The 15,630-nt window shown below is 42.7% G+C and overlaps 1 protein-coding gene across 1 annotated transcript in view; it reads left to right on the top strand.

Annotated features, from left to right (window-relative positions):
* DEPTOR (DEP domain containing MTOR interacting protein) overlaps positions 1 to 15,630 on the top strand; it is a 77,779-nt gene that overhangs the window by 36,098 nt on the left and 26,051 nt on the right. Inside the window, exons 6-7 of the mRNA XM_063173099.1 lie at positions 14,189 to 14,374; positions 15,001 to 15,135. Coding sequence (XP_063029169.1) covers positions 14,189 to 14,374; positions 15,001 to 15,135 — 321 coding nt within the window. The remainder of the gene's footprint in view (positions 1 to 14,188; positions 14,375 to 15,000; positions 15,136 to 15,630) is intronic.

Below are 15,630 nucleotides of genomic sequence, written 5' to 3'. Positions count from 1 at the left end.
TCATTAACTAAGGCAAATGCTCAGCAGGGCACATTTGCAGGGAAATAATTTTGCCCCTGTCAAGCCAGGTTTCAGGGGTCATTCCTGAGTGACACTGGCCCTCCTCCTCTAGGGATAGCCCTGGCCATTCTGCAGGTTTATCCCCTGCCCACCATTTTCTTGTAGGCAAGAGCATGTGCAAAGCTCCCCCTTAGAAAGAGACTTGAAACTCATGAAGTAAAGACAGGGTTCTGGGAATTAGTTGACTGCTGAGGAAGTGGTCTTCTCACTTGTCACCAGGTCATTTCTGCAAGGTACTGTCATCTTCCTCACCCAGTTTTTAATAAAACAAACAGAACTGAGTGGGGATTTCACAGGGAATTGATGGGGATGTTGGGAGTAAAGTAAAACTGAATGGTGTCCTTGAGATTTTGTCTTCTATGAGTGAACATCCTTTGTGCACACTTTCTCCTTTGCAGAAGGAGATTTCATTCATTTCACTGCAGCCATTCATCTAGACAGTGTTAGGAATATTTATGAAAGTACTGGCAGAATTAACATGGAGCTGGTTTGGGGTTCATCTCAGCAATTGGATATGATCTGTGCACATTGAAGATTTTTGTAATGCTGGCTTCCTCTGAGAAGGGAGCTTAAAATGAGAACTTCTGGTTCAGAATTAGGTGTATAAACTGTAAAACATCAGGAAAGGTATTCTCTCCCCACACCCTATCTTACAGAGTTCTAGATCCTATTAAAAAAAAAAAAAAAAAAAAAAAAAAAAAAAAGCTATTTTCCTGTGGCTTAGTACCATAAATTCATTTCACCATATTGTGTTTCCTTTGTTTTGTCTCTCATCAGCATTACCAAAATGTTACTGGACACTAATTGACATCCTTGTTGGCAGAACCAGCAGAAAGACTCTTCACTGAACAGCAGTGGAGAATAAAACATTTCCTATCCTAAAGGCAATCTTTTTCTAGCAGTATTGCTTGATATCTACAATATGGAATAAAATAAAACTTGCTGTATTATTCTTATGAAGTATTTCTTACCCCACCTAAAGTAATAGAAAGAGTTGCATCAAGTTGCCAATCTCAGTAGTAATTTTCCAGCCACAACTGAATTACGCAATGTCTTTTTTCCAATACTGACTTTCATTTCAATTACTCAGAGAAGCTGTATTCTGCAGCTGAGGCACTGTATTCAAAATGGCTTCCTGACACATTTTTCTTCACTTTAATTGGTCACACACCAACCAGGTTTCACACAGGAAACAAACACTGATGCTAATTTTAAAAGGAAAACAGTGGTTTAAGGGGAATTGTATAAATGCTGCAAAAGCATCAAATTCTCAGCTTTAAAATAATCCTCCTGATCTCTTTGGACATATGTAACTATGCGTATTTCACCCACCATGCATGAAAATGATGAAATATATTTAAGTGCTGAATTGCTTCCTGCCAAAATCTCACTGGCCCACACCAATCTCTGAGATTTGCTCCATTGATTGAAGCATGGTGCTGATAATGCAAAGTTGTGGGTTTGATCCCCATGTGGGCCATTCACTTAAGAGTTGGACTCAATGATTCTTGTGGGTCCCTTCCAACTCAGAATATTCTGTGAATCTGTGAAATCACAACCCACAAAACACCATTACCACCATTTCACAAATAGGACCCAGATTTCCTTTGCTGTGTATTGGTATCCCATGTAATATGGAATAAAGCCCCCATAAGTAGCAGGGAATTATGCATTTTGCATTTCTTGAAGGCTAATGTTAGAATTGTAGTTGCCAGTAGTTACCTGGCATTTGTGAGCACTGATGGCCTTCATCCAGGGTATAGAAATAAAGACTGTGGGAAGAGTTATAAGTTTGGTGATGCACATAAAGGCTGGGACAAAAGGTGTGCAGAACACATTTCTCAGCTGTAGAAAAGCCCATCTGGTGAGGTAATGTTAATAGATAAAATTTTCCTCCAGGAGACTGGATCTTAGTTCTTCTCCATATGAGCATGGTGGGACAGATTAGCTACTGTGGTCAAAATTCACATGCATCAGGAGAATTTCTCTGCCAGCTGCCAGGTGGATCAGGCCAAAGCAAGGATGGTCTGAGGGCAGGCGGAGGACAGTGTGAGCACCGCACACATAGTCACAGCCCTTTCTCATCTGAAAAACAGAGGTACTGAGATGTCCAAGGACAAAAGAGGGTATTCACAGAGCTCTTTATGGAATCATTTTTGGTCATAGTTGCTTATAGCCCTTTCTGAAGAACTTACCCTGCACCTGTAGCCACAACAGCAGAGCACTGCTGACATGACAGGCAGTCTTCCTGTCCTACTCCAAGGACTCATTGGGTATGAAAGCATGAGGGATGCAGAAACATCTGCCTGCCTTGCAGAAACTTTTAAAGTCTGGAATCTCCAGTGCTAAATAAGTTAAATTTTAATCTGGTTAATACTGTTAAGAGAAACCTGTCTTAGGATAGCACCTACAACTTGCAAGATGAATATTTGCATTTCTTCCATGGCAGCAACCAAATCATAGCTCATTTATTAATACTTTTCAATATACTATGGGATGTAAACACACAGGGAATGCCTTGTACCACAGATGGTACCATGTGTGCTGCCAGTTGAGCCTGTGAGAAATGGGGGCCTGAGCAGCCGAACTCATCTTCTCATGCCACATCACATTCTGTCTCTTTTGTAGTTGTGGTTTCCCAAGCTGCTGCTGACCTTCAAGTCCATGTGCTTGGTGTGATTTCTTCCCTGACATGCCCCCAGCATGTTCCCTGAGCTTAACACAGCACGGTTAAGCAAGAAGCATTTTGCAGTGGCTGTCCACTCTGCTCCAGAGGGTTGGGATGTGGATTCCCAGATTCAGACCAGCAGCAGAATAGGTCTGGTGGGGATCTGCTCTCCTGAATGACTGAGGGGTCTAAGAGTCTATTTTAGAGATGACAGCCTAGCAGCTATCTTCTTTGGAACCCATGGTCTACCTGGACTTCAGTAAAGCCTTTGGTAGGGTTTCCTGTGATGTTCTGCAAAAACTGTATTCCCATGGTGTGGATGGGAGCACTCTTCACAGGGCAAAAAAATGGCTGGATTGCCAGGCCTGGAGTATTGCCCAGGGCTCAGTATTGGGGCCAGCCCTCTTAATTATCTTTGTTAAGGAGATCTTTATCAAGCGATCAAGGGCAGCAAAAGTGACTTTATGGATGACACCAAGTTGATTGAGAGTATTGATCTTCTGGAAGGTAGGAGGGCTCTACAGAGGGATCTGGACAGTCTGGAGTGGTGGCCCAAGGCCAGTCATGTGAGGTTCAACAAGGCCAAGGGCTGGGTTCTGCTCGTGGTCGCAACAACTCTATGCAAGGAACCCCATCCAGAACTCCAGGCTTGGAGATGAGTGACTGGAAAGGTGCCCATTGGAAAAGAAGCTGAGCCGAGATGGCCAAGAAGATCAATGGCATCCTGGCCTGCAGGACCAGGGCAGGGATTGTCCCCCCCTGTACTCGGCACTGGTGAGGCTACACCTGGAATGCTGTGCCCAGTTCTGAGCTCCTCACTTGAAGAAGGACATTGAGGGGCTGGAGTGTGTCCAGAGAAGGGCAGCAGAGCTGGGGAAGGGTCTGGAGCACAACTCAGGTGAGGAGCAGCTGAGGGAGCTGGGGGTGTTTGGCCTGGAGAAAAGGAGGCCCAGGGGAGACCTTGTCACTCCCTACAACTCCCTGAAAGGAGGCTGCAGCCAGATAGGGTTGGTCTCTTCTGCCAGAAAACAAGTGACAGGGCAAGAGGAAAAGACCTCAGGTTGCACCAGGGCAAGTTTAAGTTGGGTTTTAGGAAAAATTTCATCTCTGAAAGGGTTGTCTTGAATTGGAACTGCCCAAGGAAGTGATGAAGTCACCATCCCTGGAGGAATTTAAAATATGTGTAGATGTGACACTTAGGGACGTGGGTTAGTGGTGAACTTGGCAGTGTCAGGTGAGTGGTTGAGCTTCATGATCTTAAAGGTGTTTTCCAACTGATTATATGATTTTGTCAGTGCTAGGATTTCTTGATGGTAAGCAATATGTGGTAACGTCTTAGACATGGTATTGGCATCTTTGGCCTCCACCCTCCTTTAAAATACCTTTCCATTTTATAAAGTTTTATTGAGGTAATTTCACTAGATCAGACTTGGGAGGTTCAAGGTAGACAAGTGTTCTGCTGGCTTAGCACAGAAGCAGGTGCTTATCTCCTTTCAAGAGTTAATCTTTTATCTGCAAACTCCACTGTGCAAATTACTTTCTGACATGAAAACCAGCACTTTGTAGTGACTTAGTGAGAGCAGTAAATGTTGACACATGCTGTGTCCCTGTCTCTGCAGAAAGTCTTATATCTATATTTAATTGTCCCTATTCTTTGTAAGGACTCTATACCTTTATACAGCAGATTTTTCTTTCTGAAGATGATCAGTGCATTTTGTTTTAAACATCAAGACACATGATGCAATTGAAAGTTAGTTATAATTGTGGATGTGGATTAAATATCTAACAAAATATTATCTCTTGCTTTTGTTAAAAAGCTTTCCTTCTCTTCTAAAATTGCTGTGAATAATGAAGTATGTGCTGCTATATTTACCTTAGATGTCCAACTGGTTATGATTAGCTGATTATGGTTCACTTGCAAAGTGAAAACTTGCCATGTATGTGAAATGTACTCTTCCTTAATTCAAGATTCTCTTTTGAACCCCTTTCTTGGAAATATCAACTGCAGATAGAAGCTTACAAGTATCATTGAAGCATACCATAAATCCTTGACTTAATTGATCATATGCTTTCTTCTCCAAAATCAACACATATATTTTTTAAAACTTTTTTTAGTTAATCTAAAACCTGAATCACATCAGCTCTTGGATATATGCAAGCTTTCATTATGATAAAAATTATAAAACATCACATTTTTACAGATGATGCCTTGATTTATATCAGTAAAACACAAGCCTTCAGTTAGTCTATGATGTCCTGCAACGCAATTTGTTTTTTTAAATCCTGTTGCCCCTGTGCTGATGCCAGGCAGAAGCACTCAGTTGTGTGGCAGTTCCCATCTGTAGGGAACTGTAACCTCACCCACAGTAATTCAGCTGCTTATGCTAAATCTGGAGACCACTTTGCATATTTTTCATTATTTTGCCCCTCTAAGAAGTCAAAGAATAAGAACTTTGTATGTAATTGTATAAACCCCGAGGTCCTTAGTATGTCAGCTTCTCATTGTGCTCTTGCAGTTGTCTTTATCTACAGCAGGAATGGATTTGGTTTTTGAAAGAGCCACATGCTTTATGTAAATAACATATGAAAAATTCTTTTCATATTAACTATTGAATTTTATTTTTCTGACAGAGAATGGGTTTCAGTTATTAACAGCTGAAAAAAAAAAAAAAAGAGTGATACCCAGATGGGCCTTTTCATCTTCTGCTTCCCTTGCCACAGACTGTACTTTCCATACTTTATTTGGAAGCAAAGAAAAGCAGTTGGCTATGTTCTGTAAACTTACTAAATTAAAGATGATAAATCCTCATATACAAACCAAAAAGACTGCTAAATGTGTGTGATTCAACACTGGCTTTTCATGCTAGAGTAAGTAATGTGTATTTGAAAATATACTGCAAATAGATGGCAAACTGGCTGGAAAGACAAAATGTGTATAGAAACACGTATCTGCATACCTAATTTAAGGCAGCAGAAATAACATGTTAATGCACTGATCAGAACATACCCCCTCAATAAAAACGGGATACTCTGAATTTCAGTTCCCAAGGAACTTTTTGACAGTTTACTGTAATCCTGGTGCTTTAAAGACAGTATAAAAGCTGTCTAGACTTTCTTTGGACTACATAAATATGCTACAGTTCATTGAAATCCCTCCCTAGTTATAGCTCAGAGAGCTGCAGTTATAGCATTGCTTTTTTTTCTGGACTTGCTTACAGTTCCAGGACCTATTTATTTCTGGACTGACTTCACCCTTAGTAGGATGAGCTGGAACAGCTCTCTGGTTTTTGTATTACAGGGCCAGAATCTGCCTTGCAGTTTTATACAAGAGGATCAGTGGAAACAAGAGCAGTTCAAGCTTAGATCCATTGTCTGTTCAAAGTGAATTCCTTGTAATCCAAATAAGAAAAAACACTATTTACTACAGCTGCACTGCCAAGAGTTTAATGTGATGGTTGAATACATGCACAGGTGGGCTTATCTATGGTCTGTGTAGCATATAAACATTCATAAAAGGTGGAAATGCAAGTGTTGTGTTTATACAGTGCAGGGAATCCAAGACCCAGTCCAGGACCCTGTGCTCACTGAACATCTGTAGTCTCTCTCCCTGGATTTGTGGGAGATCCAAGCAGGTGGAATTCATCAATGTGTAAAAGGAAACTAATCTGAATAGGTGCCATGATTAAAATGCATTTGCAGTGCCAGATTAGCAGAAAAACAGGAAGGCTTTGAGTGGAGTGGGAAAAGCATTGTCCAGTGCTGAATAAAGTGCCAGTTACTCTCCTCCAGGCACACGTGTGTCGGGGCAGTGGGAGAGGGGCAGCCCAGGGGTGGCTGGGGGCTGTGGCAGAGGTGGGCACTGGGGCTGGGGGCTGGCTGAACTGTGGCTGGGTGGGCACTGGGGCTGGGGGCTGGCTGAACTGTGGCTGGGTGGGCACTGGGGGCTGGGGGCTGGATGAACTGTGGCTGGGCGGGCACTGGGGGCTGGGGGCTGGCTGAACTGTGTCTGGATGGGCACTGGGGCTGGCTGAACTGTGGCTGGGTGGGCACTGGGCCTGGCTGAGCTGCGCAGCTGCCCTGCAGCTCTCAGCAGCGTCGCTGTTTGCCAAGCCCATGGACTCACCGTTGCTTTGTGAAAGCCAAAGTGGACACACACTTCCACTGTTTCTCTGGCAAGGGACCAAAACTATGTTGGCCAAAGGCCCGAGGCACAGAGGAGGCTGGCTCAGCAAGCTGTGTGCTATCCATAGAGAGAGAAATTTTTTTAAGGAACTTGTATTTTATGTGGTGATTTGTTTCCTTCCCTTTTAAACACTGGTTCTGCTTTGGAGAGGGGAGGGAGAAAGCAAAATTACATGAAGGGGGAGCCAGACCCTTCCCTGGGCACACTTTGGGTGCAGGTGGAAGCAGCTCCAGCTGTGCTCTCCTTCAGATAACCCCCGAGCCCCTGGCAGCCCCTGCAGCCTGTCAGTGTATGTCTCATCATCCTGCATTTGTTCTTGGCATGATGTTGTTCTTTTGGGGTAATATCCTGCCACTCTAGAGGTCAAAACTGATATGGTCATCTGTGACTGGCTGTATGAAGGCACAGGCTATTTCAGCCAGTAATAGTGAAAGTCTAGAATGATCTCCTGCAACTTCAAACTGCATTTCACATTATTTTAATTGAGGAAACTACCTTGTTAAAAAGATAAAGTGTACTTTTGAATAGACTGGGGCTGCTGCCTTGTGCAAAGACTTGGAAATGTGTTGTGCACTGCTGGAAAGAGATCAGTGCTGCTTTTGTGTTTAAGTGGAGAAAGATATGACATATCCCCACTGAAAAATCCATACTCTCTGCTCGTGTTTATAGCCTCTTCCTCTTAACCCTAGCACAGGCACACTGTCACACAAACAAGCGCACACTTCAACGTGTCCCTCTGCTCTCTTGAGGAAAGCTGCTAAAAGCTGCTCATCTGGCTCCCCATTACTTTGATCTCCTTCCCACTGCTCCCTCAACATGGAGCAGCCTTTCCCTGGCTCCAGCCGGGAGCCTGCTTGGTGGCAGTGCTGGTTGTGGGGACGTGCAGAGCAGCTGGAGTCCCTCACTGGATGTGTCCTGCTGGGGCTGCAGCTCTCAGCTGGGAGAAAGCATTAATCACCACGGTGGAGATGTACACAGATTATCAGCGCTAAAAATCATGGGGAATTGAAGTGGTGGGAGGGATTTGGGGGAAAAGCCAGTTATGAAAATGGCCTGATTTTTCAGGCATGAGTCATACCATTTATTAAAATAGGCTTTTGTACTTTCTAAAGCTCCCTCGGTCCTATGTAATCAGTGTAAAGCTAATATTTCTATCTCTGCTGTGCATCAGCCTCCTTGAAAAAGTGGAAAAGAAAAGGTTGTTTGAGCTCCATGCAGATCCTGGGATTTTATGTCAGAATCAGAAGCTGAAAGAAGATTTGCATGGATGTTACTATTTATATTTTATGTATCTGAACAGAAACTGTGAAGCAGCCAGGAAGTAGAAGCACCAAAGCTGCAACATTAAATGCTCCCAAACAGAGGAAATCCAAAATAAATATTCTGATTTTTCTCATCTTAACAGTCACATAAATGGTGAATGACCAGCTAAAATCCTTGCAAATGAAATTTGCAAACTGTAAGGATATATGAGACAGTAAACAATTAATTGAACTGAATTAATTAAATTGTCAGTACCTCAAAAGAGATTTTTTTTTTTTTATAGCTAATAGTATAACTACAATGCAATGCATCTAGGAAATGAGAATAAAGTCTTCACTTCTTGCTGTGGAGCTGTGCTGTGCAGGGCACAAATTATTCCTGTTTAATGCTGTTTGTGCAGTACAGTGCAGTAATAATGGCTGGCCTGGGATGTACAAAAAGAACAATACCCAGTAAGAAAAGGAGAGTGAGGCTGTAATTGTGGGCATGGCATGCAGTTCTGATATGTGGATTTTTAGGAAGGATAAAGAAGTTCCAAAGAGGACTCCAGAAGGGCTAAAAAAGGTCAGAATTTAGGGGGTGGCATTGATTTAGCTGATCAAAGATATGTTTGAGAGTCGGCTTCATCTCTTCATAAATTTCTTTGCTAAGATTTTTGACCAGATCATGCATAACTTTCTAATGAAGGCGTGACAAAATCCAGGGATTGGCAGCTAAGGTTAAGCAAACTCAGCTTTGAGTTGAAACTTTATTTTCTGTCAGGGCAAGTGACTGAAGACTCGAATAGCTTGTAAAAGGAAGAATAAAGTGGTCAATAAATGCTTTAAAGCATGAGTAGACTAAATTTTTTGTAAGATTAAAAGGTAATTGTTAAATTCTTTTTCTGGGAGAAATTTTGTGGCCTGTGTATGTGGGAGGTTAGACTGGTGGGTTATGACCCTACATCCAAAGTTTGACATTGGTGAGTATATGTTAGTATTGGTGCCTTTCCTTCGAGGACAATAAATGCTCTTGTGTACTTGGATGGTTTTGGAGGTTTCTAGTTGCCGTATTTTTACATTGCTCTCTTCGGTGCATTTCTTTCTGTTGCATAAGGTGCACACTGTAACACGAACATGTTGCCACCTGAACAGCCCTGAATTAAACTGGAGCAAGAAACATGAAGCCACCCCACCTTGTTCTTTGCATCACCCTCATAATGTAGGGGTCCTGACACTCATCAGCCATGGCTTGGCTGTTAAAGACAAACTGAAATGGTGCCAGTTTGCTTTTCTGTGCTGCACTATGAAGGGCAGTGAACTAATTCAGGAGTAGTAATGTTAATCCTTTTCTAGAACAGCAACTTTCATGAGAGGTACCTGGAGCAAGAGCCCTGTCAGCTGCCACAAGTTTATCTGCTACTGCCTCTGAGTCAACACCCAGAGGTAACAACCTCTAAATTACCTTTAAAGAAACTGCTTCTGGGCAAGTCTGTGCAACCCTCTCACACTGTGCCATTGGTTTGGAAATCAGTCACTCCCACTTTTCTCCTCTGCTTGCAGCACAGTGTGGGCTGCTGAGCACCCGTGACTGCACCTGCACCTCTCACCCAGCAGCTGCCAGTGTGACAAACCCAACCTCTGTGAGTGCTCTGCATCCAGCATTCCCAGAACTCTGATTTGGGCATGTTTCACTTCTCCTGGCCCTTGCTTAAAGCCAGCCACTACACCTGAGGAGTGCTTTCAGAGGCAGCCAGCACACACACCTGCCTTCCCCTCCTCAACTTCTTCCTTTTGATCCATGGGGTGGAAATTCCTTGTTCCACACCTTTCCATATACACTCATCCTTAGGCAGAGTCACAGCCTGGACATTTAATCACAAATCATTAATAACTCAGATGATTTAACAAAAAAAAAAAAGAAGCCCCAGGAGACACAGTAATAATTTTGGTGATTTTATTTGAGATGTATGCACAAGGAGACAGTCTGAGCTATATTGCTCCTATTTATATTTTTAGCTTATTTTTAAATATGCAAAAAATTTCATGATGTTAGAAGCACATGATATGTGAACTATCCTTAGAAATGAGGAGGTTAAAATATGAAAGTCAAGGAGCATGCCAAATTCTATACTGATGCTACATGTCCTAACCATTTTAGCTACAAATCCTTTGTTGTGTAAGTCACATGCAAATCTTCTGCAACAGACAGTCACTGGACTTAGCTTTTCTACTTGCACTCATCTATTGTATAAAAATTTACCCTTCTATGGACTGAAATAATTGCAGCATAGATTAATTACTTCAGTGGAAAACCTAAGCCTTGCTAGTTTAATTGTATAAATATTACAATATTTAATTCAAAACAAGTATTGTTATTCTAAAATGTGTTCAGTATCATGGCATAAAAATGTTTACATTATCTAGTTTCATGGTCAGTAATTCTTGAATTTCAGAGTGCTTACAATGTCTGCAGCACGAGTGTGTGTTTATCTCTGATTATCATAATTTCTGAGTACTGTCAGAGCACTTCAGTTAATGATACAAACAACAGAATAATTTTTATTAAAAATGGTGGTGTCATAATATTTAACCTGACTCAGAAACCCTACTTGAAATTTCTTACATTGTGAATGGTTGGCCACAGCAGCTCTATTTCCAAGGAAGCATTTGTGGAGTCCTCTTTCATTTAAAATTATGAATTGCAGTAGTGCTGAATAAATAGAGCTTGCCTTTTTAAGACTGAGTTTGTGATGGCCTCAAAAATTTTTTTTGCCTTTAAATTAGGTTATTCTAATAATGTGGTAAGATATTGATAGATATTGCTACTTTTACTTATGTCAATGATCTTAAAATGAAACTGGTAGCTGCAAACACCTACACACTAACTCTGCCTCGGATAGCAAATCCTTTGGGGCATGTAGGCAGATTGCCAGATTTCTCCTCCTCTACTTCCGTTCTTCAAAAATAGTGATTGTTAGTAAGTGCTGTTTAATAGTATTGCATATGATATGTATCCAAAATGGGGAGCACAGCAGCAGTGTGTGCCTGCAATAATTAATGTGTCAGAACACAGTAACAAGGTACTTGTGATGCTAAATTTGACTTAACAAAGTCATTTTGCATCCCTGAGGACCCAACAGATTCAGCCTCAAAAGGAAGCAGACAAAAGCCAAGGGAATTTGGAAGAAAAACTCTGAATTCCCAACATTTGTGTCATTTTTTTAGGGAAATAACTTAAAAATCCCAATATTTGAGGGAGAAGAATCCCCAAATTCTAACATTTTGAGGGAATTTGAGGATAAAAATCCCAAACTGAGGGAATTTTTGGGGAGAAAAATCCTAAATTCCTAATTTTTGCTGGATTCTTTGTGAGAAAAATACCAAATCTCAACATTTGCTGGATTCTCTGGGACAAATTTTCCAAATTCCTGACATTTGGGACATTTCTAGGGACAGAATTCTCAAAAAAATCATAATTTGGAGCATTTTTGATGATAAAAATCCCATAATTTGGGTCATTTTTTCCAGATAAAATTCCAAAAGAAACCACATTTGGGTTGTTCTTGCAGTGTTCCCATGTGGGGCAGATTGCCTGGAATGGAAATATTTTTCTGGAAATTGTTACCATTTCTTGCTGGCATGGCTGAGTGGGTGCAGGAACAGTGCCAGGAGTGCCACGCACACCTTGCCATTGTCATCAGTTTCCCCGAGTAGGTAATCACAAATCCCGATCCCTGATCCTAATCCCTTAACCCAAATCCTGAGCCCAAATCCCAAAGGGAATTCCCAAGTGCTGGGAGTGCCCCACATGCCTCGCCATTGTTGTCAGCTTCCCAGAGATTGGGAATTTACCCAGAGATTGGGTAAATTCCCAGTCTCAAATCCTGAAGGAATTCCCAAATCAAAAAAATCCCAAATCCAAATCCTGGTCCTGAGCCCAAATCCTGAGCCTGGATCCTGAATCTCAAAGGGAATTCCCGAGCCCACATCCCAAGCCTGAATCCCAAATCCTGATCCCAAAGCCCAAGTCCTGAGCCCAAATCTCAAAGGGAATTCCCAAATCACAGATCCCAAATTAAACGTCCCAGTCCTGAAGGGAATTCCCGATTCCAAAGCCTGAAGGGAATGCACAAATCCCCAATCTCAAATCCCAAATCCTGAGCCCAGATGCCAAAGGGAATTCCCAAATTTCCATCCCAAATCCCGAGTTTATCTTCCAAAGATCTTTGACAGAGCCAGGCAATCTAAGGGATGCCTTACAGCCTATGCCATGTGACTGGGGCAGTGGCCTGTGTGGCAGCTTGGGCACCAGCATGTGCAGTTCAGAACGTTCTTGTGTGCTGATTATTCCTTGTCCCAAAGGTAGAAGTCCACTTGTAGAGGCAGTGGTGTCTCTGCCAGTGACCCAGGCAGGCCAGGGACGCGCTTCTTTGCAAGATGGTCTGACCTCATAAGGCAGTTTCTGCATCCACATTAGGGACAGTGCCCTGACTGTCGTCATCCTTATTGTCTGGGTGACTTGACATCCCTGGAGATCACTGGGATGGACTCTTTCCCCTTGGAGCTCACAAACATCAAATGGCTTACTGGCAGTTTATGTGTAAATACAGCCTATTTTGGAAAGTTGTCATGTGTGGTGTAGTTCTGTAGTTCCATGGAGAGCAACCTGATGCATAGGGAGTGTTCAGAAGGGATGAGAGCAAGGAAGACTGTGTTGGAGATGTGAATGAAAGGAAAGCAGCCAGCAGGGCTCCAAACTCTGGTTTTTGTTTTTGTGTAGCACCTTGGACTCTGCTGGTTTTTGGACCCCATGTATAGGGCAGAGCAAAGAGCAAGGCAAAAGTTCTGTGTCTGCAGTAGGAAGCCAAGTGACTGAGACAAGTAATCATAGACTTGACTGACCTCAGTGCACTCCTGTGTTGCTCTTTACACTTTAAATATCTATTGCCCACCAGTTCTTACAATTCAGTATTGCAAGAAATGCAATTTATAAACAAGGAAAATCCAGAATTGGGATTCTTCATTGAAAAGGTCAACTGTGGGAAATTATTTCTGCAAAATGTGATCAGAGAAGCTGCGTAAAAATGGAGAAAAATGCTGCCAAACACCTACTGCAGCTATTTTACATGCAGAGTACTCCAGAGAGATTTCCTGCAATCAAGACCTGCAGGAGTCAAAGCACTTTCAGGACCTGGCACAGAGCTCCATCCAACTGCTGCATTTTTCATCACAGTGTTGGTGGCAGTGAAGACGTAGATGTTATAGTGATGTTGCACTCTGAGAGTAGGCTTGGTGTTCCTGCTCTGACACCAGCAGCCTGGGGTTTGCTCTCTGTGTCAACACAGGTTGCAATTAAGATTTTTCTTCATTATGTAAGAAATTACTTTTGGCCAGCTGCCTGTTCCCAAACCTTGTGTATCTCTGCAAAGCGGGGAAGTGGCCTGCAGGAAATGTCTGGGACACAGTGTCTGTGGTGAACAAGACAGAGGAAATACACAGGTCTTGATTCTTTACTGCCCTGTAGCTCTGGACAAGGTAGTTGGACAGAGCTCTGGGGTCTGCCCTAGATTGATGAATTTACACAAAACTTGACATAAATGAATTTACTGATGAATTTACACAAAACTTGTAAGGAGCTGATTCTGTCTATGGGACCAGCAGCAGCAAGGCTTACAGAGGAATCATGCACAGAGATGGGCCGTTATGCAACCTGTCACAGAGAGGTAAAGTACTTTTATTTCCACTGGGCAATAGAAAGTGCATATCATTAAACAAAGTAATGTAAAAGATTCTTCTCAGCATTTGCCACTACAGTTCCTAGTTTGCTATTGCTGCTGTAAAGGGTGTATATTGAAGCCACCTGTGTGAAGCTGGCCACCTTCCTTCCCTTTCTGAGGCTGCACAGGGGAAGAGGAGAGCTCTGAGCATTGCATCCTTACAGCAAGGTCTGTAGTGCACAAGTTGCACATGGGTAGGCTTGGATTTCTTTCTATGCCTACCAGGCATAGACTTTGTATCCATCTCTTTCCCTAGTGTCCAACAAGCACCATTTTATGGACAGCAACTTGCTCTACCAGTGCAGAATGAATTTCCGGCGGCGGCGGCGATTAATGGAGCTCCTCACTGAGAAATCTCGCCTGATGCCAGAGAGCCATGACAGCCCCTTTTGCCTGCGCAAGCAGAACCATGACAACAGGAAACACACCAGTTTTCTCTCAGGTGACTCATTAATTACACTGCTGCCGGTAGAGTGACTCCATGGAGTATTAAAAAATTGGTTTTGGACAAAGGATTTCAGTGTTAAAAAAAAAGCAGGGCTGAGTATTATATGTCCCTGTTCACAGGGATTGTCCATTCACGCATTTTACCAAACCTACATCTCCCTGGGATGTATCTGTATCAACAGCATTTCAGATGCTGAACAAAATTTGGTGTCCATGTTCAAACTGAACTGATTAAAGTCCCCCAGACTCAAAATAATTTGTCATACATTCTATGGGGAGTTTTCAAGAAGATTAAAAGAGAGGGGAAGGGGCCCTGCAGCATTTATGTACAGCAATATTTAGTAAGAACTGAAAGAATGAAAAGGAAAACTGGAAAAATGTAGTTCCCTATATTGGAATGCCTCTTAGAAGACACTGCAATGAGAACAGTTCAGCCATACTGTTAGTTATAGCATTACTCTCATGCAGTGACTTCCAACAATGTAGGACACACTAACCCATTCCCAGTGTTGTCAGTGTAAGCATGGCTTGCTGCTGGTTTTGGTTTTTTAACGAAACAGGGAAATGGCCTAATAATTGGTACCATCTCCCTTTCTCTCAATGTTTTCTCTCTGCTTGCAGTGAGTCCCACCAAGGAGATAAAGATCGTGTCGGCAGTGCGGAGGAGCAGCATGAGCAGCTGTGGCAGCAGTGGGTACTTCAGCAGCAGCCCCACGCTCAGCAGCAGTCCCCCCGTGCTCTGCAACCCCAAATCTGGTGAGCACCAGCATGGTTTACCATGCACAGCAGGCAGGGTGCGACATCTCTGTGGGGAGAAGGCGACGTGAAGAATGCCTATCGTCACGCCTAAGCCTCTGCTTCCAAGAATACAGTAAAAATTCACAGGTTTTGTAGGCCAGAGGGAACTATTATCATCTTCTAGCCTGAAGTCCTGTTGAACACAAGCCAGATGTCTGCCTCCAGTAATCTCTGTGTCAAGTCTATAATTGTGGTTTGAGCTGCAGTTTATCTCTTAGGACTACGTGCAGTCAGAGGCCTAGATTTGCCTCTTCACTGCCAAGCTCTGAACCAATTCAAATCTCCTAGAGACATTCCTTTGGTGCAAGTCAGAGGAGAATTTAACTATCCAGTGACTGCTTAAGCTGCTATGGAATAACACCCCTCAGAAAACAGCAGGCTCTAAAAAAAACTGAGACAGCATTGTTTCAGCGTGTCAGAGACAATTTGAACATTTTAATTTGTTTTAAGTCT

The sequence above is a fragment of the Melospiza melodia genome, chromosome 1, assembly GCF_035770615.1.
Source record: "Melospiza melodia melodia isolate bMelMel2 chromosome 1, bMelMel2.pri, whole genome shotgun sequence".
Lineage (NCBI taxonomy): Eukaryota > Metazoa > Chordata > Aves > Passeriformes > Passerellidae > Melospiza > Melospiza melodia.
The sequence above is the reverse complement of the archived record's forward strand: the minus strand, read 5'-3'. Positions and strand labels throughout refer to the sequence as shown.